Source organism: Salvelinus alpinus, chromosome 10 (genome assembly GCF_045679555.1).
Source record: "Salvelinus alpinus chromosome 10, SLU_Salpinus.1, whole genome shotgun sequence".
Lineage (NCBI taxonomy): Eukaryota > Metazoa > Chordata > Actinopteri > Salmoniformes > Salmonidae > Salvelinus > Salvelinus alpinus.
Genome location: NC_092095.1, coordinates 59903955 through 59929022, shown reverse-complemented (window position 1 = coordinate 59929022; position 25068 = coordinate 59903955). Strand labels below are relative to the sequence as shown.

The 25068-nt window shown below is 44.4% G+C and overlaps 1 protein-coding gene across 4 annotated transcripts in view; it reads left to right on the top strand.

Moving 5' to 3' along the window:
* Positions 1-25068, top strand: part of LOC139532463 (fibroblast growth factor 14-like) — a 110077-nt gene that overhangs the window by 20672 nt on the left and 64337 nt on the right. For 2 of the 4 annotated variants that reach the window (XM_071330049.1, XM_071330051.1), the window contains exons 2-3: positions 18551-18661; positions 19277-19380. In XM_071330049.1, the coding sequence (XP_071186150.1) occupies positions 18551-18661; positions 19277-19380 (215 nt within the window). Of the gene's footprint in view, positions 1-9939; positions 11257-18550; positions 18662-19276; positions 19381-25068 lie in introns of those variants that run through there. The other 2 variants (XM_071330050.1, XM_071330054.1) reach the window with 2 other exon arrangements.

Sequence of the window (25068 nt, the reverse complement as noted above, 5' to 3'; positions counted from 1 at the left end):
CTTAAACATCAGATTATTGGATTACGGGGATGCAGCATTAGGTCTAAATATTAGTGTAGCTGCACCTTTTGTAGTGCAGAGTAACGCGATGGGATTGAGTGAATGGGTTTATAATCTCTCTATGAAAAGAGGTATGAGGTGAAACTAGAGAAGGTGGATGGCGTGTTCCAAGTTAGATCATTCTGAGTACCAGGTGAACCAAATCAAGTCCATTATAGTCCATCATCCTTCCTCTTGTTTATGGGGTTCTAGCATTGCTGGTGTCATTACTAAGTTCAGCCTGGTAGATGGAAGGAAAGTTGACATGGATCATAACAGGTTGTGTATGAAGTGACGTGACACTAACAATATGGACACAGGAGTAGGGATGTGATGAGAGGTTACATTAGGTCATACTATCCACAACCTATTCTAAGGTTGAGGTGAACACACACGCAGGTTCACACATGCAAACACCTTTTGCTGTTTCACATCTCCCCAATGGCCTCTCTGGCCCCCAAATACAGAACTCTGGAGTATCTGATCCACACACACACACAGACACACACACAGGTCCCCAAAGCCATCACTCAGGAGAACTTGATTCCCTGAAGCAGCAGAGTGTGGGCCTTTAGGAGCCAAACCCCCATCGACCCTCAACAGGACCTATAACTCACCTCCAGACAGACAGACAAAGACAGGAGGAGAGAAAGGAAGGTGTGAAGGGGAGAAAAAGGATGAGAGGAAATAGACATGGAAGGAGAGGTTGAGAGGTGGAGGAAAGAGAGGAGAGGAAATAGACATGGAAGGAGAGGTTGAGAGGTGGAGGAGAAAGAGGAGAGGAAATATACATGGAAGGAGAGGTTGAGAGGTGCAGGAGAGAGAGGAGAGGAAATAGACATGGAAGGAGAGGTTGAGAGGTGGAGGAGAGAGAGGAGGAGAGGAAATAGACGTGGAAGGAGAGGTTGAGAGGTGGAGGAGAGAGAGGAGAGGAAATAGACATGGATGGAGAGGTTGAGAGGTGAAGGAGAGAGAGGAGGAGAGGAAATAGACATGGAAGGAGAAGTTGAGAGGTGGAGGAGAGAGAGGAGGAGAGGAAATAGACATGGAAGGAGAGGTTGAGAGGTGGAGGAGAGAGAGGAGGAGAGGAAATAGACATGGAAGGAGAGGTTGAGAGGTGGAGGAGAGAGAGGAGGAGAGGAAATAGACATGGAAGAAGAGGTTGAGAGGTGAAGGAGAGAGAGGAAGAAAGGAGATTAGGTTTTATTTAGGCCCATTTATTTGCAAGGCCTTACTACATCATCACTGAATCGTCATTGGACCACAGGTGCAATCACTGTAACTTGATTGGTTGGCAGATGTCATCAATGAAACATGAATGGACCATAGACGTAATCAGTGACTGACTGGATGGTGAATGATAGCCCACGATGTTACAGAGAGGTTACTGACTGGATGGTGAATGATAGCCCCCCATGTTACAGAGAGGTTACTGACTGGATGGTGAATGACAGCCCCCCATGTTACAGAGAGGTTACTGACTGGATGGTGAATGACAGCCCACCATGTTACAGAGAGGTTACTGACTGGATGGTGAAGGACAGCCCACCATGTTACCGAGAGGTTAGTGACTGGGTAGTGAATGATAGCCCCCCCCCCCCCCTCAGTCACGGTGGTCAGGTATTCTGCCACTGTGTACTCTCTGTTTAGGGCCAAACAGCATTCTAGTTTGCTCAAGTAATTATCTTTTGGTTTTCTCATGATTTAGTTGGGTCTAATTGTGTTGCTGTCCTGGCGCTCTGTGGCGTCTGTTTGTGATTGTGAACAGAGCCCCAGGTCCAGCTTGCTGAGGGGACTCTTCTCCAGGTTCATCTCTCTATAGGTGATGGCTTTGTTATGGAAGGTTTGGGAATCGCTTCCTTTTACATAGGTGGTTGGAGAATTTATCGTTCACAGCTTTGTGGAAGTTACCTGTGGTGCTGATGTTTAGGCCGAGGTATGTATAGTTTTTTGTGTGCTCTAGGGCAACGGTGTCTAGATGGAATTTGTATTTGTGGTTCTGGCGACTGGACCTTTTTTGGAACACCATTACTTTTGTCTTACTGAGATTTACTGTCAGGGCCCAGGTCTGACAGAATCTGTGCAGAAGATCTAGGTGCTGCTGTAGGCCCTCCTTGGTTGGTGACAGAAGCACCAGATCATCCACAAAAAGTAGACATTTGACTTCAGATTCTAGTAGGGTGAGGCCGGGTGCTATAGACTTTTCTAGTGCCCTCACCAATTTGTTGATATATATGTTGAAGAGGGTGGGGCTTAAGCTGCATCCCTGTCTCACCCCATGGCCCTGTGGGAAGAAATGGGTGTGTTTTTTGCCTATTTTAACCACACACTTGTTGTTTGTATACATGGATTATATAATGTTGTATGTTTTTCCCCCAACACCACTTTCCATCAATTTGTATAGCAGACCCTCATGCCAAATTGAGTCAAAGGCTTTTTTGAAATCAACAAAGCATGAGAATACTTTGCCTTTGTTTTGGTTTGTTTGTTTGTCAATTAGGATGTGCAGGGTAAATACGTGGTCTGTCGTACGATAATTTGGTAAAAAGCCAATTTGACATTTGCTTGATTAGATAGGGCAGCTGAGAGGTCAAATATACTGTTAACATTTTCTACTGCCAAATTTAAACCTTCACTATTAGGTTTCCACACTACATTCCTTCTATCTATAGCATTTCTTAATATTACTCAGTTCCTTTGGCTTTGATGCCTCCTGATTGAGTATTGCTCTGTTCAAGTAGACTGTGATTTTTCTGTGGTCTGAAAGAAGTGCCAGTGGGCTGACTGTAAACGCTCGGAGAGACTCTGGGTTGAGGTCAGTGATAAAGTAGTCCACAGTACTACTGCCAAAAGATGAGCTATAGGTGTACCTACCATAGGAGTCCCTTCGAAGCCTACCATTGACTATGTACATCCCCTGCGTGCGACAGAGCTGCAGGAGTTGTGACCTATGTACAGCTGCAGCGATCGGTAAGCTGCTCAGATAGCTGATGCTTAAAGTTAGTGAGGGAGATATAAGTCTCCAACTTCAGTGATTTTTGCAATTCCTTCCAGTCATTGGCAGTAGAGAACTGGAAGGAAGGCGGCCAAAGTGGGTGTTGGCTTTGGGGATGACCAGTGAAATATACGTGCTGGAGCGCGTGCGATGGGTGGGTGTTGCTATGGTGACCAGTGAGCTGAAATAAGGCGGAGCTTTACCTAGCAAATATTTATAGATGACCTGGAGCCAGTGGGTCTGGCGACGAATACGTAGCGAGAGCCAGCCGACGAGAGCATGCAGGTCGCAGTGGTGGGTGGTATAAGGGGCTTTGGTGACAAAATGGTTGGCACTGGGATAGACAGCATCCAGTTTGCTGAGTAGAGTGTTGGAAGCTATTTTGTAAATGACATCGCCGAAATCGAGGATCGGTAGGATAGTCAGTTTTACGAGGGTATGTTTGGCAGCGTGAGTGAAGGAGGCCTTGTTGCGAAATAGGAAGCCGATTCTAGATTTAATTTTGGATTGGAGATTCTTAATATGAGTCTGGAAGGAGAGTTTACAGTCTAGCCAGACACCTAGGTATTTATAGTTGTCCACATATTCTAAGTCAGAACCGTCCAGAGTAGTGATGCTAGTCAGGCGGGCGGGTGCGGGCAGCAATCGGTTGAAGAGCATGCCTTTCGTTTTACTAGCGTTTAAGAGCAGTTGGAGGCCACGGAAGGTTATGGCATTTAGGTCGCCACAGACTAGTACATGTCCCTGGGCCTGGAAATGATTGATTTCCACCTCCAGGATGGAGAATCTGTCTTCATTAAAGTATGGGGATTCTAGTGGGGAGGATATGGGTAGCACACATGAGGACATTTTTCTCTGTTAAGATCATTTCCTTTTGAATTTCTAGCCAAATGTAAAATGTTCCTGTTTTGATTAATTTAATGGAGTGAGTTAGGTCTGCTCTATACCAAATTAGCATACCCTTCCTGTTTCACACCTGGTAGTTTGGTGGATGGGACTACCAGCTCTCTGTAACCTAGAAGGCAACCAGTGGGTCCGTCTCCTCTATACCATGTTTCTTGTAGGATGACAATGTCTGTATTTCCAATTTCTTTGATGAAGTCCAGGTTCCTGCTCGTTAGGCCAAAGGCAGATGACCTCAGGCCTTGGATATTCTAGGATGAGATAGTGAAGGCTTTGTATTCCATAAAGTGTCTAAAGCTGTTGGTCGTGTGGTTTTGCCTCAGATCAGTAAGTGACCTGAGGTTGGGGGGCACTAGAGATATGTGACCACTTAGTGGCGTCACAGGTACAAACAAAGCCTTGTGGTACAGGTACAGACATAGCCTTGTGGTACAGGTACGGGCATAGCCGTGTGGTACAAGTACATACATAACCTTGTGGTACAGGTACAGACATAGCCTTGTGGTACAGGTACGGGCATAGCCTTGTGGTACAAGTACATACATAACCTTGTGGTACGGGTACAGACATAGCCTTGTGGTACAGGTACAGACATAGCCTTGTGGTACAGGTACAGACATAGCCTCGTGGTACGGGTACAGACATAGCCTTGTGGTACAGGTACAGACATAGCCTTGTGGTACAGGTACAGACATAGCCTTTTAGTACAGGTACAGACATAGCCTTGTGGTACAGGTACAGACAGCCTCATGGTACAGGTACAGACATAGCCTCGTGGTACGGGTACAGACATAGCCTTGTGGTACAGGTACAGACATAGCCTCGTGGTACGGGTACAGACATAGCCTTGTGGTACAGGTACAGACATAGCCTCGTGGTACGGGTACAGACATAGCCTTGTGGTACAGGTACAGACATAGCCTTGTGGTACAGGTACAGACATAGCCGTGTGGTACAGGTACAGACATAGCCTTTTAGTACAGGTACAGACATAGCCTTGTGGTACAGGTACAGACAGCCTCGTGGTACAGGTACAGACATAGCCGTGTGGTACAAGTACAGACATAGCCTCGTGGTACAGATACAGACATAGCCCCGTGGTACAGGTACAAACATAGCCTTGTGGTACAGGTACAGACATCGCCTTGTGGTACAAATACAGACATAGCCTCGTGGTACAGGTACAGACATAGCCTTGTAGTACAGGTGCAGACATAGCCTCGTGGTACAGATACAGACATAGCCTTGTCGTACAGGTACAAACATAGCCTTGTGGTACGGGTACAGACATAGCCTTGTGGTACCAATACAGACATAGCCTTGTGTGAGTGTGCGTGTGCATGCGTAAGTGTGTGTGTTTGTGTGTGAGAGCAAGCTAGTAAACACAAGTAGTTGGGCGGAGGGATGCTGCAAAGTAACCTGAATGCCTGTGGAGTTAGAGGAGCGTTCAAGTCTCCATTATTTAACATGTCCTGTGTTAATGCTGTTCAAAACCTTTTTCAACCTCTTCACTGCTTTTACACTGGTGTAGAAAGAAAAGCTTTTTGGGGTTACTTGGTGCATATTCAGTCATCAGAAGTGTCTCTGTTAATCTGTTCGCGTTTTCAACATCTTGTTAGTTAGTTATTCTGTGTCATTACAAGGTTACAAGAGATGTGAGGTTGGTGAAAATGAAGCATCCACTCCACAAAATAAATGTTTAATAAAAAATGATGCCATTTTTATTTTTGTCTGGTTAAAGCATCAAACATGTGTGTCTGGTTATTGTTGGGTCCATGGTAGTGTTCTTTCCCTTTGCATCCTCTGTTTCTCTGTGTATTCAGCTGGAATACTAATCTAAGGTCAGCTTGGCATCCCGTAATCACCTATAGATCACTTGTTGTGGGCTAATATTGACACTTTTGTCTGTAGCCTGAACATTACCCCTGACTCCTCCCATATAGAACATTCCACTATTCCCATTGTCTACTGCCCAGAGGTTCCTCATAGTTATTCACCAGGCGTTACCTAGGCAACAGAGGGGTGGCACTGCAGGAGGACTGTCCCGGCTTCATCTGTGTGTGTGTGTGTGTGTGTGTGTGTGTGTGTGTGTGTGTGTGTGTGTGTGTGTGTGTGTGTGTGTGTGTGTGTGTGTGTGTGTGTGTGTGTGTGTGTGTGTGTGTGTGTGTGTGTGTGTGTGTGTGTGTGTGTGTGTGTGTGTGTGTGTGTGTGTGTGTGTGTGTGTGTGTGTGTGCTGTGACTCAGCACATCAGTATGCAAAAGAGAGAGATGGTTATCCCTCCACGCCCCCACAGGGAAACCTGTAGAAGCTGTGACGTGTTTACTTCTCTCTCTCTCTCTCCCTCCATCTCTCTCTCTATCTGTCCCTCTCTCTCTGTCTTCCTTTGATCTCTCTCTCCTTCTCTCCCTCCTTCCATGCGGCTATCTCTCGCTGTCTTCCTTCTCTCCATCCCTCTCTTCCTTCTCTTTCTGAGTCTTGAATAATTTGCAAACCCCCCTCTCTCTTTCTCTCCCTCTATCTGCCTCTCTTCCTCCCTCTCTCCCTCGCCCACCCATGACTCACACCCAAGGGGATCCCTTCATTAGCAGAGTGATTGATTGTGCTTTTCATTTTCACTAAATGGCTTGTTCCACTAACAAATATAATGGCCTTTTCTGTTGTATACTAGTTTTGTATAACGGTCTAATTCTCATTCTCTGATGAACACACCTACAGTATTAATAACTCCTAGGGTGTTATTCATTCATTATGATTAAGTTTCCATACGTGCAATCATATATCAGCTTAGACGATCGTTCTGTAAAGAGAAAGAATAAAGAGAGGAGGATGGAGAGAGAGAGAGAGAGGGGGAAGAGTGCTGTGCTCCTGTGTTACCTATGGAGGGAGCTCTCTCCTCTGCAGAAAACAAAATATCCCTTTATCTTTATCCTTCTCTGCCCTTTTTCCCGATAACCTCATTCGGAAGGATATAAAAGGAAACGATGCAGGACAAAGAAATATATAGCATACACACATAAACAGTCCTACAGACAGGATGATCAGCTAATGTATTGATTTCAATGTGGTAGATAGCCAACTCCCCTCGGGATATAACACTGCAGCTTCTCTCCATCATCTCTCTCTCTCTCTCTTTCACTCTCTCTCTCACTTTCTCTCTCTCTCTTTCTCTTTCACTCTCTCTCTCTCTCTTTCTCTTTCACTCTCTCTCTCTCTTTCACGTTCTCTCTCTCTCTCTCTCTCTCTTTCTCTTTCACTCTCTCTCTCTCTCTTTCACTCTCTCTCTCTCTCTCTTTCTCTCTCTCTCCCTCTTTCTCTTTCTCTCTCTCTCTTTCTCTCTCTCTCTTGTTCTTTTTCACACACTCATCTGCATATGTAGTAATGAGGCCCCTTGGCATAGAGAGAGATAGAGAGAGAGAGAGAGAGACATGAGAGGAGAGAAAGGGAGAGAGAATAAGAGAGAGAGTGTTTTTAAACCATTCGTTCTACTCCTATTCACTACACAGACAAGGAAGGGAGTTTTGGGAGGAAGGGGGGAAGAGGGTGATTGTTTCCTTTTGAAGGCTTTTTTTAACATTGAGATGAGGAGAAAGGATGAATTTTTATGTAAATGTAGTCAGGAAGCTTTGATTTATTAATGGTCCTCAACAGCAGTTGACCTGGATAAAAACATCAGCACAAAGACAACAAGATGTTTTATTTCCATTCCCCACTGTGCAATGTGTGTGTATGCAGCCTTGTGTGTGTGTGTGTGTGTGTGTGTGTGTGTGTGTGTGTGTGTGTGTGTGTGTGTGTGTGTGTGTGTGTGTGTGTGTGTGTGTGTGTGTGTGTGTGTGTGTGTGTGTGTGTGTGTGTGTGTGTGTGTGTGTGTGTGTGTGTGTGTGTACTAAAATCAGTGAGTAGATTTAAATAGATGTAACCCTCTTTCTGCTGGAAGTTCTCTGGTGAACCACATGTGTAGCGTTATGTACATGTGGCGATTGAGCATTTGGGACAGACAGTGTGCTGGTTGGTATTCATTCCTATTACACCACGTTATGGGATGCCATTCACCAGGTCTGACCATATTTCCAGTAAGTACTGTAGTGTGAAAAGACCTGTTGGTAAGTAGGCTGTGGTACCATAACTCTATAGGCCTATAGAGTAACTGGAGAGGATTCAATGAGATAGATTTCATGCAACCTGCACCTTACTGTGTTGCAGCAGAGGATGATTAGATGCACAGCGGCAAGAGTCAACTCCTGGACTGCTTATTACAAGCGCCTTCTTTTTCTGAACACTCTGGCGCCCTCAAGCGGTCAAATCCCAGCTTTACTTTATTTTTCGGTAACCCAATCCTTTGCTGTAGGCTGGAGCTCTCCTGGAGGTATTTCGCCTTTTTGAACGTCATCAGATTTGAAAAGGCTATGCCTTCTGAATTTTGAAAAGTGAATTCTGTTTCGGTGTAATATTAATGTCAATGGCTTGTAAACTGTCACGGACAATCACATCGAATTCTCATTCTTCAGTGAGTCTGTGTTCGAAAACACAACGTGACCGCAGGAAACCCACCGGATCTACCCGCAGAGGCAGCCACTGACCTGAGCTCGGTAGGCCTTTCATTTATTAAACTGAAAACGGGGCGGGTGTACAGTTCAGAGCACTCCGGCTGGCTACTGTATCTCTCCTGTGAATCGACGCTGGTTCATGCATTTTTAAAACTTTAATTCTACCACCAAAGCCGATACAGATTCAAGAAAGTGCCCCACTAAGCTAAACGTGATTGAAAATGTGCCAAACTGTTTGTCTTGAATTAATGGTTTTGACCAGATGATTTAATTACTGGGAGAGAGAGACCAACTGTAGATGACTCTGTAGAGTTTCAATTTCTTTACTGAAATGTAACAACAATCCTTGGAAAGCACATTGAAACAACCTACCTCAGTGGATAACCTCCCCATGAAGGAGGTATTCTGACGTTTGGGTTTAAAATATTTAGTAAATTAAAACTTGAATTAAGCCAGGACGAAGCCCCATTGAGATCACGCATCTCTGCTTCAATGGGGACATTTCCAGACTTGTCCCTTTTCCAGGCAGCAGGTGAAGAAAGACACTTTTCTACCCGGGAAGACGATGACTCACTGCTATCTACGTTTAAATTGTTTATGACCTGGTTAAAAATAGGCTAGCTGCAGTTTGGTTAACATTATGAGGAAAATACCAGTTAGTCTTGAGAGATGTTCACGTGGATCATTTATAGGCTACTCCTCAACTTAAGGGTCGTGTTTTCTCACAGCGCAGCCGCAGACAGCATGCGATTGGTGGAACTATAGTCCGCGGTCGCTGCCCATGGTGCTGAAATCAGACGTGGCTTGCGCCGGTCAGAAAATCTGCGCTCCCATGTTAATGAATTCAACTGACCAAAAGGATCAACGTTCCCTCGATTTTACATCCCATCGATTCGTTTAATTGTATTATAGATACCATAACACTGACTATTTTGCCATTTTGATTTAAGTTTTAATGCCGTCTTTTATGGATTGTGTCTCAATGATTGTGTTGGGGGATATAGGGGTGAAAACACTTCTCCATACCGTCCCGTGTTTTTGGACATGACTAAATGCAGACAGGAGTGCCGCTGACTGGGATCTCTTTACACGTGCATGTGATATTTCTAGGCCTATACTAAAGAACATGCAATTGCTAATTAAACCTTTTGGGGACGTTCTCCACTTGACAATGTGCTGGGTCTCTATCTTTCATCTGATCAAGATTAACATCAGATGAGGTGTAAACATTCTCAACGTTGGCTATACAGGTACATGTCTATCTCCGGCTCGGTGTCTGCTTCTTGCGAAATACACAGCACGATATATCAATCAGTGTCCGGACGGTGTATACAATGTATAAGCAACAGTTTGCGTTGGAGTAATACAGTATACTGTGTAAAGTTACAGGCGGTGTCTAGTGCTAATGGTTACGTTTATGCGGAGGGCGTTCACTCGCTTGTGGTCATTTATAAGGTACGAGGGGGCTTTGGTCTGACGCACAGACTCTTGTTTTCATCTGAATGGTCTGGCTGTTCCCGTTTCCTTTGATTGATGAGTTGAAGGAGAGCGTTTGATGTAGACTACCCTTTTTCACCCCTTATTCATATCTGAAAGCAATTCATGAGCCAACCGGAGTCGGGTCCTGTCCCCTTTCCCTTCTCACCGAGGAAAAACAGTCCTGACGTGCTGGATGAAGTTTCTGAAGCGTGAAATAAAATTGCGTCACCATTTCACCTGATGCAGAGAAGTTCCTCCGGGCCTTTTTTTAAGACAAGATGATTATTATTATTATTTAGTTATTTGATTAATTCCAATCATCTCGATTTGGTCATTGTGTGCTCCTCCGTTATTCGTTTCTAATTTTATATTTTTGCAGAAGAGACTGGCGGATTTGCATACAGACTTGGTGAATCTGTGCGCGCGAGTCAAGCATCACACACCTCTCTTCCAAGGAGCAAGCCCCACCCGGGGAGCGTCTGGGGCTTGCGTCCTTCAGATAATTACGTTAAAATCGCTCGGTATGTTTTTGAGAGTATGTCTGACAGACTCCTTTAGCGCGTGGCTTCCAATTCGCATGTTCACATTTTCGATAGGCTTGATTTTTTGTCGATCACCGGGAGAAGACGGGGGGGTAGTCTAAACATTTTTGGGCGAGGAGAAGAACGAAACCTTTCGACAATTATTTTCGTGTTTTTGGACTATGTGACATCAAACGTCACAGATATTTAATGATAAAATATGACCAAGTACGGATATCGGAAATGTTGTCAGTTTGGAAAACCTTCTCCTCTACAAGGATTCACGCAGTCAAATTCGAAATCATTTGACAACAACGGTGACAGGTTGTTAGTTGTTGAATGGCCATGATAAAATGACAACGCAATGTTCTGTATCCTCGCCGAAATGTGGTATTTGGACTTGATTGCGTAGTGTCGAAATGTTTTTCTGACGGATAAAGAAGATACATTTTATAGACACAACTATGGGGCTGTAGCTGCAGACCGAACATAATCGCTTGTTGTGCCGTCTGCGCTCCGTGCCCAAAGGGAAACGGGGAACGGGCTCTGTGTTTCCTTTCCCCCCGGGTTGTTTCGGTTGAGACATGGCAGCTATTGCCAGCGGTTTGATACGACAGAAGAGACAGGCACGGGAACAACAAGTCCACCGGCCGACGCCACACCGACGGAGGCGAAGCCCCAACAAGAATAAAGGACTTTGTAACGGGAATTTGGTCGACATCTTCTCCAAAGTGAGAATCTTCGGCTTGAAGAAGAGAAGGCTACGGAGACAAGGTGTGGGCTGAGCGGAAAGCGCGGGAGACGCATGGACACGTTACGGTTGTCATTAAGCGCGAGGGAGAGAGCAGCCTTACGTTAGCTCCAACGGTTCAATAGTTTACCCCTACATGCATTAATAAAACCAGGTAGTTAACGAAAGTAGCCTAAGCAGTGTGGCTGGTAAGTTTGACCACATTGCTGTTTCATTCCTTACAAATATAGTTACTGTGATAACATTGACGCTCTCGTCCTCTCGACAAGGCTTCAAATTACGCATTTTAATTAGCCTAGGAGTTGAGACTAAAGTGGGAAAATAACGATTTCTAGCCTAATCTTTCATTGATTGGTTTACTGCTGATTGCCTTTCTGAGTGAAGGGTTTGAGTCAGACAAAATCGATGTTACAGTTAGGTGTTACATACAGATTAAAATACGTTTGAGGGGTGGATAGGTTAATCAGGTTGCCGTATTAAATATATCACCAAACAGTTGGCCATTTTATAGGTATTTATCACAGAACTTGAATCAGGTTGAGTCAAAGAACAGACAGGTTTTGAAATGTAGTCTATTGAATTTGACATATCTTGATTCATACATACAGTATAGCTGACACCACCAATATACGAAAATGACATCATGACAAGCTCTGTAAGGCAGGGGGTAACTGGCATGACTGGTCTCAGGAGAGAGAGAGGGGGTGACTGACTGTGAGCGCAGCAACCTCAGTCAAGTGACAGCCATTTTGTCAAAGCCAATGACATTCAGTGCAACCTGTGGCCTTATAGATGGGGTGCATGCATGCAGAACACAGTACAGTCTGAGACACATGCTGTGTGTGTGTGTGTGTGTGTGTGTGTGTGTGTGTGTGTGTGTGTGTGTGTGTGTGTGTGTGGTTGAGGGGAGTTGCCTCAAGCATCCTGTCAAAAATGAAATATGAATTCAGGGTTTCTTAACCTCGGAGTGAGCAGGGGGTAAGAGGAACGAGAGGAGGGTGAGAGGTGTGAAGGGAGAGAGAGAGGAGGAGGAGGAGAGCAAGGAGAGGTGGGGTGGAGTAGGAAAGGGGAAAGGATGAGAGAGATTGAAGGAAGAAGAGAGGGGAAGAGTGGGAGAAAAGGAGAATAATGAATGAGGGGAGGGCAGAGAAAGAAAGAAAAAAAGAAAGAAAGAAAGAGGAGATGGACGGAGGAAGAGAAGGATGAGAAGGGGAGGAGAGGGAGTGAAGGTTGAAGGGAAGAGAAGAGTAGAAAAGAATGGAAAGAAGAGATGAAAGTGGGATAGAAGGAATGGTGCTTTGATCTGTTGAACATCTCTTTTGTTACGATTCATTTTTCAGTAAGACAGAGAAAAGGTCATGTCTGCATTGATTCCAGAAGGAACTACTGCCCCCCTCCCTCTTTCCCTCCCTCTCCTCCCCCTCTCTTCTCCCTCTCCCCCTCTCTTCCCCCTCTCCCCCTCCCTCTCCCTCTCCCCCTCTCTTCCCCCCCCTCCCTCCCTCCCTCCCTCCCTCCCTCCTTCCCTCCCTCCCTCCCTCCCTCCCTCCTTCCCTCCCTCCCTCCCTCCCTCCCTCCCTCCCTCCTGCTTCCAGCTGTGGTAGCTTCTGGTTGAAGCCTGGCCATATATCCTCAGGCTCTCTCCTCAATTTTCTCCTCTCCTCTCGCCACTCTGACTGCGTGACTGGGTCTGAATCCTGGCGACACACACATAAGGTTTTCTGAAGGGCAAACATAGACTCTCCTCCTCTCTATCTATGCCTCTCTTCCATCTTTCCATCTTTCATAATGTAGTCTCACTCTCTCCCTCTCTCATAGGCAATGTTCAAATACTGGGAAAAGCCACCCTCTCCTCTTCTGCTTCTTGAAGTAGTGGAAAATGTGTTCTTCCTTCTTACACCTTCCTTCAAGTCGTCACAAATAGCAGAAATCAATCATTGGTCATAGAATTCCCAGTACATGTATGTTACAGGAACGTCCACCATCTGTAGTTGACCTGAGAGCCCATGTAGAGTCCAGATATTCCTCATTTAGAGTAGCCTACCAATGATGACAACTACTGTAATGATTGCTCTCGTGCAATACAGAATCTTATGATATTGACATTTTGATTTATGGCGACAGGCCTTATTCAATACATGTTCTATTCAATAGATCAATATCATTTTGATTAAAATGATATGGATCATCATGGGGAGGATAACCAGAGATTAGCGGTGTTGGAACAACGCAGACAAAGACGGGGGAATACCTTCCTCTGGATAAGCAGACAGGGACATTGGAATCACGAGACTGTATCCATGGCAACCCATACAAAGAGGGAATCCTGGACCAGTTTCCCTAGTAACAGACAGGATATGGGAATCTGGGAAAATGGGATTTTCTCCCCAGTAACACACAGCAGGTCAGTGAGGAAGGAAAGAGACCCTACCTGTTGAAGCAGACAGAATTCCCAAAGTTAAGAAATACAATTCCATTAGTCAGATTTATGGAAGCTTGGGAATTTTGTATCTGTTTTGGGTCGTCTTGACCAAGTGTTTCCATTGAAAAAGAGATACACTTTAGGAAAAGGGCTTTGTTTTTCCCACATTCCATGTCATGTTTGACTGTGCAGATTTGAACTATGTAACGCTACAGAGGCTCAGGGAAACCAGACCCAGGATGAACCATCCATAAAGGAGGCTCTTTCGGGGAGTCTAGTTATGGTACAGATGTGTCTTCCTGATACCCTCTCTGTCTCTGAGTGGAAGTCAATGGTCTGGTAACACTCCTTAATTTAACACTCATACGGAACAGGGTTTCCATAAGGACACACACACACACACACACACACACACACACACACACACACACACACACACACACACACACACACACACACACACACACACACACACACACACACACACACACACACACAGAGAGAGCGAGAGACTCATTAAGGTATTAGAGGAAGCCCTGACACACTTGATTAAACAGTGTTTAAATGGGTCTCTCTAAGTGAATCTGTACTGTTGAAGTCCTTCTAGAGCATAATCCACACTACTCTCATCTCAGTGACTCCACCTCTATCTCCTCATACTCTGTTCTCATCTCAGTGACTCCACCTCTATCTCCTCATACTCTGTTCTCATCTCAGTGACTCCACCTCTATCTCCTTATCTCTACTCTGTTCTCATCTCAGTGACTCCACCTCTATCTCCTTATCTCTACTCTGTTCTCATCTCAGTGACTCCACCTCTATCTCCTTATCTCTACTCTGTTCTCATCTCAGTGACTCCACCTCTATCTCCTCATCTCTACTCTGTTCTCATCTCAGTGACTCCACCTCTATCTCCTCATCTCTACTCTGTTCTCATCTCAGTGACTCCACCTCTATCTCCTTATCTCTACTCTGTTCTCATCTCAGTGACTCCACCTCTATCTCCTTATCTCTACTCTGTTCTCATCTCAGTGACTCCACCTCTATCTCCTCATCTCTACTCTGTTCTCATCTCAGTGACTCCACCTCTATCTCCTTATCTCTACTCTGTTCTCATCTCAGTGACTCCACCTCTATCTCCTTATCTCTACTCTGTTCTCATCTCAGTGACTCCACCTCTATCTCCTTATCTCTACTCTGTTCTCATCTCAGTGACTCCACCTCTATCTCCTTATCTCTACTCTGTTCTCATCTCAGTGACTCCACCTCTATCTCCTTATCTCTACTCTGTTCTCATCTCAGTGACTCCATCTCTATCTCCTTATCTCTACTCTGTTCTCATCTCAGTGACTCCACCTCTATCTCCTCATCTCTACTCTGTTCTCATCTCAGTGACTCCACCTCTATCTCCTTATCTCTACTCTGTTCTCATCTCAGTGACTCCACCTCTATCTCCTTATCTCTACTCTGTTCTCATCTCAGTGACTCCACCTCTATCTCCTTATCTCTACTCTGTTCTCATCTCAGTGACTCCACCTCTATCTCCTTATCTCTACTCTGTTCTCATCTCAGTGACTCCACCTCTATCTCCTTATCTCTACTCTGTTCTCATCTCAGTGACTCCACCTCTATCTCTATCTCCTCATCTCTACTCTGTTCTCATCTCAGTGACTCCACCTCTATCTCCTTATCTCTACTCTGTTCTCATCTCAGTGACTCCACCTCTATCTCCTTATCTCTACTCTGTTCTCATCTCAGTGACTCCACCTCTATCTCCTTATCTCTACTCTGTTCTCATCTCAGTGACTCCACCTCTATCTCCTCATCTCTACTCTGTTCTCATCTCAGTGACTCCACCTCTATCTCCTCATCTCTACTCTGTTCTCATCTCAGTGAATCCACCTCTATCTCCTCATCTCTACTCTGTTCTCATCTCAGTGACTCCACCTCTATCTCCTCATCTCTACTCTGTTCTCATCTCAGTGACTCCACCTCTATCTCCTCATCTCTACTCTGTTCTCATCTCAGTGACTCCACCTCTATCTCCTCATCTCTACTCTGTTCTCATCTCAGTGACTCCACCTCTATCTCCTCATCTCTACTCTGTTCTCATCTCAGTGACTCCACCTCTATCTCCTCATCTCTACTCTGTTCTCATCCCAGTGACTCCACCTCTATCTCCACATCTCTACTCTGTTCTCATCTCAGTGACTCCACCTCTATCTCCACATCTCTACTTTAGTAATAGACGGTTAAAGTGGTTTTTTACCCCCAAATTAAAATGACCAGACGTTGTCTAAGATCTTCTAAAATGTATTCTCAGGTGGTTGGAAGTTGAGCTGAACAGACAGACTACTAGTGTAGAGGGTTGGTAACCATTCCTTCCATCACACCCCTGTCCCTGGTGTGAAAACTGGAAAATCCCTTTCTCTCGCTCTTCTAAACTGGGTCAGTCTCGTCTGCAGTTCTAATCTATCATGTTCATTGGAGCATACCTTTTTTTCTCTGGCACACACACATCACCACAACCAACAACAACTTCAGAGGGGATCTCCACATTGCTGTAGACACTCAGAAGAGGGTGTGGTCTGTTTGTGTGAAAGAAAGTGTGTGTGTGTGTGTGTGTGTGTGTGTGTGTGTGTGTGTGTGTGTGTGTGTGTGTGTGTGGCAGGATGGTGCGGTCTGTGTACGGTTCATTCAGAAACTATTCAGACCCCTTGACTTTTTCCACATTTTGTTATGTTACAACCTTATTCTAAAAAAAAAAATTTATTCCCTCATCAATCTACACTCAATACCACATAATGACAAAGTGAAAACTGTTTTTTAGAAATGTTTGCAAATGTATTAAAAATAAAAAACAGAAATACCTTATTTACATAAGTATTCAGACCCTTTGCTATGAGACTCTAAATTAAGCTCAGGTACATCCTGTTTTCCATTGATCATCCTTGAGATGTTTCTATAACTTGATTAGAGTCCACCTGTGGTAAGTTCAATTGACTGGACATGATTTGGAAAGGCACACACCAGTCTATATACTGTAAAGTTCCACAGTTGACAGTGCATGTCAGAGCAGAAACCAAGCCATGAGGTCAAAGGAATTGTCCGTAGAGCTTCTAGACAGGTTTGTGACAAGGCACAGATCTGGGGAAGGGTACCAAAAAAGGTCTGCAGCATTGAAGGTCCAAAAGAACACAGTGGCCTCCATCATTATTAAATGGAAGAAGTTTGGAACCACCAAGACTCTTCCTAGAGCTGGCCACCCGGCCAAATTGAGCAATCGGGGGAGAAGAGCCTTGGCCTGGGAGGTGACCAAGAACCCGATGGTCACTCTGACAAAGCTCCAGATTTCCTCTGTGGAGATGGGAGAACTTTCCGGAAGGACAACGATCTCTGCAGCACTCCACCAATCAGGCCTTTATAGTAGAGTGGCCGGACGGATGCCACTCCTCAGTAAAAGGCATATGACAGCCCTCTTGGAGTTTGCCAAAAGGCACCTAAAGACTCTCAGACCATGAGAAACAAGATTCTCTGGTCTGATTGAAACCAAGATTGAACTCTTTGGCCTGAATGCCAAGCGTCACGTCTGGAGGAAACCTGGCACCATCCCTACGGTGAAGCATGGTGGTGGCAGCATAAGGCTGGGGGGATGTTTTTCAGCGGCAGGGACTGAGAGACTAGCCAGGATTGAGGGAAAGATGAACGGAGCAAGGTTCACCTTCCAGTATGACAACGACCCTAAGCACACAGCCAAGACAACGCAAGAGTGGCTTCAGAACAAGTCTGTGAATGTCCTTGAGTGGCCCAGCAAAAGCCCGGACTTGAACCAGATCGAACATCTCTGGAGAGACTTGAAAATAGCTGTGCAGCAACGCTCCACATCCAACCTGACAGAGCTTGAGAGGATCTGCAGAGAAGAATGGTAGAAACTCCACAAGTACAGGTGTGTCAAGCTTGTAACGTCATACCCAATAAGACTCTGGTCTGTAATCACTGCCAAAGGTGCTTCAACAAAGTACTGAGTAAAGGATCTGAATAGTTATGTAAATGTGATATTTCCGTTTTTTATTTTTTATTTATACATTTGCAAAAATGTCTAGAAACCTCTTTTTGCTTCTTCATGATGGGGATTTTTGTGTAGATTGATGAGGGTAAAAAACTATTTAATCCATTTTAGAATAAGGCTGTAACGTAACAAAATGTGGGGAAAGTCAACGGGTCTGAATACTTTCCGAATGCTCTGTATGTGTGTGTTGGGTCCAGCCATTTCACCACTGTTTATCCATGGCTTCTCTTTCTGTTCCTTTATTCTTTTTCTCTTTCTCCTCAGCCCTAGAACACTGTTCCAAAATCATTCTCTTACCTTCTCTTATCTTTCTCTCTCTGTTTTTCTGTTTGACATGTTTCTCCCTCCGTCTGTTTTGTGACAGGGAGTTGGGGGAGAACGTAATGAAGTCTCGGGCCTGTGTGGGTGTGGACTGGGTTGCACACACATGCTGACATTCTCAGACATTTCTGAGATTAAGAGCTTTTTCTCCTGAGCTCCGGTCTGTCTGCTCGCTCGTTTTTGTGTGAAAACAGACTGATATTGTCATGGAGATAAAAGAAACTTCAGAATAATGTAGTCTAGAACTTTTACACTGAAGCCAGCCCACCTTTTAATAATGAGACTCTCTCTTCTCTCTCCTCTTTCTCTCTTCTCTCTCTTCTCTTTCTTCTCTCTCTCCTCTCTCCTCTCTCTCTCTTCTCTTTCTCCTCTCCTCTCTCTCCTCTCTTCTCTCCTCTCTCCTCTCCTCTCTCCTCTCTCCTCTCTCTCTTCTCTCTCCTCTCTCTCTTCTCTCCTCTCCTCTCTCCTTCTCTCTCTCCTCTCTTCTCTCTCTCTCCTCTCTCTCTAGATCCACAGCTTAAGGGCATAGTGACCAGGTTGTACTGCAGACAGGGATACTACTTGCAGATGAACCCAGATGGATGTCTGGACGGGACCAAAGATGACGGCACTAACTCCTGTGAGTCCGCACGAACACACATGCGCACACAGAGGGGGGTAGATTGAGTGGCAACCTCCGTCAACCCGGTGACAGACATTTTATCAGAAGTCACCCAATCACAGATCTCATGGAGTACATGTCAGACATGGACAAATGAGAACTGACACACAGAAGTCCAGATGAACACGGCTCTGTGACTAATGTCATTTCTCACACGGCTACTACACGCATGTGTCAAGTCTCATACACGTCTCGTGAACCATTCATGTGATTAAGTGTTCTGGTAGCTTTCATGTATATACTGTATTGTTCCATTCTAGTCATGTGTGTGTGTGTGTGTGTGTGTGTGTGTGTGTGTGTGTGTGTGTGTGTGTGTGTGTGTGTGTGTGTGTGTGTGTGTGTGTGTGTGTGTGTGTGTGTGTGTAACTGTGTCACATGGTTGACTGAGTATCTGAATCTTATATAGATGCATACGTACGCTACGTACACACACACACACACACACACACACACACACACACACACACACACACACACACACACACACACACACACACACACACACACACACAATAATGTGTATTCTATTGGTAAGATTGTCAATCTGCTTTACTGTGCTGATTTGTCTCACAGCTTTGTTCAACCTCATCCCAGTGGGCCTTCGAGTGGTGGCCATCCAGTCAGTCAAGATGGGTCTGTACATCGCCATGAACGGGGAGGGACACCTCTACACATCAGTGAGTACAGACCAATGCTGATGATGACGTGTGCCAGCCGGGCGGCCATCTTGGTTGAGCTGATTTTCAGAATGTTTAATCTGTTGATTACTATGACAATTCTCAGTTTTCTTCTATAAGTGTATGTGTGTAATTATTTCAGCTAAAACAGATAGATCTAACTATCTAAGGCTGAGTTTACACAGGCAGACCAAATCTGATCTTTTGCCCAATTATTGGCAAAAGATCTGACAGGTTGAAAGACCAATTAGTGAAAAAAAGATTGGAATTGGGCTGCCTGTGTAAACACAACCTTTATATCACTCAGTCACCGTATTAATATACAGCCCACCTGTCCTGTAGACACACTGGGTTCAACAAGATCCTGGAATCCTTTAGGAGGAATACGTGTTTCCCCAGAGGCCATAGTGAGGATTTGGCTAATGCAGTGGTTTCCAAACTTTTTATAGTCCCGTACCCTTTCAAACATTCAACCTCCAGCTGCGTACCCCCTCCCCTCTAGCACCAGGGTCAGCGCACTCTCAAATGTTGTTTTTTGCCATCATTGGAAGCCTGCCAAACACACTATACGATACATTTATTAAACATAAGAATGAGTGTGAGTTTTTGTCACAACCCGGCTCGTGGGAAGTGACAAAGAGCTCTTATAGGACCAGGGCACAAATAATAATATAATGATAATCAATAATTTGCTCTTTATTTAGCCATCTTACATATTAAACCTTATTTGTTCATCAAAATGTTGAATAACTCACCACAGGTTAATGAGAAGGGTGTGCTTGAAAGGATGCACATAACTCTGCAATGTTGGGTTTCCAGTGGTTTGCAGAAGAGGATGTCTTCCTTAATTGACCCCCCACAAACGTAACGGAGATATACCAGGAGCTGTGCCAGGCCCGCCATGTCTGTTGACTCATCCAGCTGTAACGCATAGAATTCACTGGCTTGTATGCGAAGCAGTAATTGTTTCAAAACATCTCATGTCACTGATGCGTCGTGAAACAGTGTTGTTTGTCTGTATAGTTTGGCCTTTTCCCCCAGCATTGTCCCAGGCATATCCGCGGCAGCAGGAACAATTAAGTCCTCCACAATAGTATGGGTCTTGCCTGTCCTAGCCACTCAGTAGCTCACCATATAAGACGCTTATAGCCCCTTCTTATTAACATGTCTTACTACTCGAAAGTCGTCTTTATTCTCGCTCAAAAAACTTCCGTGGCTTATTTTTTGTGTACAGTGCTGTCTGTCTGACCATTGGTTCACCCCGGGTTCGTATGAAGGGGAACATGCGTCATGAATACTAAATACTGTCATGACCAGAGGAGGCTGGTGGGAGGCGCTATAGGAGGACAGGCTTATTGTAAAGGCTGGAATGGAATCAATGGAACGGTATCAAACATATGGAAACTACACATTTGACTCCGTTCCATTGATTCCATTCCAGCCATTACAGTGAGCCCGTCCTCCTGTAGCGCCTCCCACCAGCCTCCTCTGGTCATTACCCTAGGTAGGGCACAAGAGGTCATCTTCTCTTTAGGTTGCAACATTATATGACTCCTCAGTAAGATTCCTATCTTGAATAGTTCTCTAGTCTTTATGGGGTTGGTGATGAATCAATGGGCATGTCACTATATGACAGTAGATGTATCAGAAGAACAGTTCCCTGAGTGTTTCTCATTGTGAATTCACCATTACTCATCCTCTTTGTTCATCACATAATAATGGAATTACATCAGCTGCTGCTTCTGCTTCGACAGGTAGTGTTCTGACAAGGAGCTTTATATGGAAAAGACCAGCAGAGAGAGAAAGAGATAGAGAGATTGAAATAGAGAGAAATCCACATCCGTTTGCACCCAAAGCCTCCTCTCTCTCCTTGTCTCCAAGGAAACTTGAGGGGTTCCTTGCGAGAAAGTGAAGTGGTGAGAAAGATGGTGAGAGAGGGAGGGAGGGAGGGAGGGAGGGAGGGAGGGAGGGAGGGAGGGAGGGAGGGAGGGAGGGAGGGAGGGAGGGAGGGAGGGAGGGAGGGAGGGAGGGAGGGAGGGAGGGAGGGAGGGAGGGAGGGAGGGAGAAATATGAATTATTCCCTACCCTGACACAGCAGAGCAGTCAAATATCCCTCTTTTTCCTCACTGAGTCGGAGCGAGGGAGAGTGATATTATGCTGCAGAGAGGAGAGCAGCCGGGCGCTTGTTTTGTCCTTTTTGGAGGAGAGATGTTATGTTCTGTTCTTCTCTCTGTTCAGTTAGAGACAGAGGGATGAGGGCTGCTTTTTAATTATTGATGGGGGAAGTCCTGTTCACATGCAGCCGCCGCACACACACACACACACACACACACACACACCGCTGACTATGAAGAGAAAAAAAAGCAGTCCTGTTAGGGATTTAACAGATAGTATCTGTTTTTTACCGAAGAATGATGTTTTATAATAATACAACAGATATGTTGCTCTAGCATTTCAAAGAATTCAACACAATTGATAACTACCTGGAACTAAATGGTTTATAGAGGCGCTGCTTTGATGAATCACAAAGACACAAGATGGCCGACCCTTAACAGTAAGATCAAGAATAGAGTGTTACTCCTCCTGAAGATGAAGCATCAAGATGAACTATAGTACTACACATCTGTCAGACAGATGAGACAGCTCTCTGGTTGTAGAGAGAGACTCGTCTCTTTCCACCCATCTCTCTCGGTCTCTGTCTCTGCAGTCAACAGATGGCCTAGTGTGAAATGATCCGGTATGTGTTAATTACCAACGACGCTGGGCAAGAGGAAACCAGCTCTGAGTGTGTGTTGAAGAGTGTGAAGAGCACACACATCTGAGTACTCGAGCACACACTCATGCAGACACACAACACACACACACACACACACAGTTACACGCATGCACATCTGAGTACTCGAGCACACACTCATGCAGACACACAGACAACACACAGTTACACGGAAACCTGTATGTTGGTTTACACCTTTATAGTAACAAAAACAGTGTACAGTATATACAGTAGCCCTCACCGTCGGGTCTTAGAGTTTTCTATGGAGGGAGAACTATCCTATCCTGTACATGTTAATACTATGGAGGGAGAACTATCCTATCCTGTACATGTTAATACTATGGAGGGAGAACTATCCTATCCTGTACATGTTAATACTATGGAGGGAGAACTATCCTATCCTGTACATGTTAATACTATGGAGGGAGAACTATCCTATCCTGTACATGTTAATACTATGGAGGGAGAACTATCCTATCCTGTACATGTTAATACTATGGAGGGAGAACTATCCTATCCTGTACATGTTAATACTATGGAGGGAGAACTATCCTATCCTGTACATGTTAATACTATGGAGGGAGAACTATCCTATCCTGTACATGTTAATACTATGGAGGGAGAACTATCCTATCCTGTACATGTTAATACTATGGAGGGAGAACTATCCTATCCTGTACATGTTAATACTATGGAGGGAGAACTATCCTATCCTGTACATGTTAATACTATGGAGGGAGAACTATCCTATCCTGTACATGTTAATACTATGGAGGGAGAACTATCCTATCCTGTACATGTTAATACTATGGAGGGAGAACTATCCTATCCTGTACATGTTAATACTATGGAGGGAGAACTATCCTATCCTGTACATGTTAATACTATGGAGGGAGAACTATCCTATCCTGTACATGTTAATACTATGGAGGGAGAACTATCCTATCCTGTACATGTTAATACTATGGAGGGAGAACTATCCTATCCTGTACATGTTAATACTATGGAGGGAGAACTATCCTATCCTGTACATGTTAATACTATGGAGGGAGAACTATCCTATCCTGTACATGTTAATACTATGGAGGGAGAACTATCCTATCCTGTACATGTTAATACTATGGAGGGAGAACTATCATATCCTGTATATCTTAATACTATGGAGGGAGAACTATCCTATCCTGTACATGTTAATACTATGGAGGGAGAACTATCCTATCCTGTACATGTTAATACTATGGAGGGAGAACTATCATATCCTGTACATGTTAATACTATGGAGGGAGAACTATCCTATCCTGTACATGTTAATACTATGGAGGGAGAACTATCATATCCTGTACATGTTAATACTATGGAGGGAGAACTATCATATCCTGTACATGTTAATACTATGGAGGGAGAACTATCATATCCTGTACATGTTAATACTATGGAGGGAGAACTATCATATCCTGTACATGTTAATACTATGGAGGGAGAACTATCCTATCCTGTACATGTTAATACTATGGAGGGAGAACTATCATATCCTGTACATGTTAATACTATGGAGGGAGAACTATCATATCCTGTACATGTTAATACTATGGAGGGAGAACTATCATATCCTGTACATGTTAATACTATGGAGGGAGAACTATCATATCCTGTACATGTTAATACTATGGAGGGAGAACTATCATATCCTGTACATGTTAATACTATGGAGGGAGAACTATCATATCCTGTACATGTTAATACTATGGAGGGAGAACTATCATATCCTGTACATGTTAATGCTATGGAGGGAGAACTATCATATCCTGTACATGTTAATACTATGCTGGGAGAACTATCATATCCTGTACATGTTAATACTATGGAGGGAGAACTATCATATCCTGTACATGTTAATACTATGGAGGGAGAACTATCATATCCTGTACATGTTAATACTATGGAGGGAGAACTATCCTATCCTGTACATGTTAATACTATGGAGAGAGAACTATCCTATCCTGTACATGTTAATACTATGGAGGGAGAACTATCCTATCCTGTACATGTTAATACTATGGAGGGAGAACTATCCTATCCTGTACATGTTAATACTATGGAGGGAGAACTATCCTATCCTGTACATGTTAATACTATGGAGGGAGAACTATCCTATCCTGTACATGTTAATACTATGGAGGGAGAACTATCATATCCTGTACATGTTAATACTATGGAGGAAAACGTAAGTAAGATAGATGCTGTATGTGCCACCTTTTCCCCACAAAAGGGCTTTATAACAAGACAAAAATACTCCTCAGTTTCATCAGCTGTCCAGATGGCTGGTCTCGAACGATCCCGCAGGTGAAGTAGCTGGATGTGGAGGTCCTGGGCTGGCATGGTTACACGTGGTCTGCAGTTGTGAAGCCGGTTGGACTTACTGCCAAATTCTTTAAAATTACGTTGGAGGTGGCTTATGGTAGAGAAATTAACATTAAATTATCTGGCAACAGCTCTTTTGGACATTCCTGCAGTCAGCATGCCAATTGCATGCTTCCTCAAAACTTGAGACATCTGTGGCATTGTGTTGTGTTGTGTGACACAACTGCACATTTTAGAGTGCCCTTCATGATATGCCACACCTGTCAGGTGGATGGATTATCTTGGCAAAGGAGAAATGCTCACTAACAGGGATGTAAACAAAGAAATACACTTTTTGTACGTAACTAACATTTCTGGGATCTTTTATTTAAGCTCATGAAACATGTGACCAACACTTTACATGTTGCGTTTATATTTTTGTTCAGTAGAGATACAAGGAGACAACAACTAATTCCTGCCCAGAGACTGCTGATGCCTATGAGCTGACATGTTCCATGACATATTAAACACATGAATACATAGGCAACACATGCGTGCACACACACTCACACATG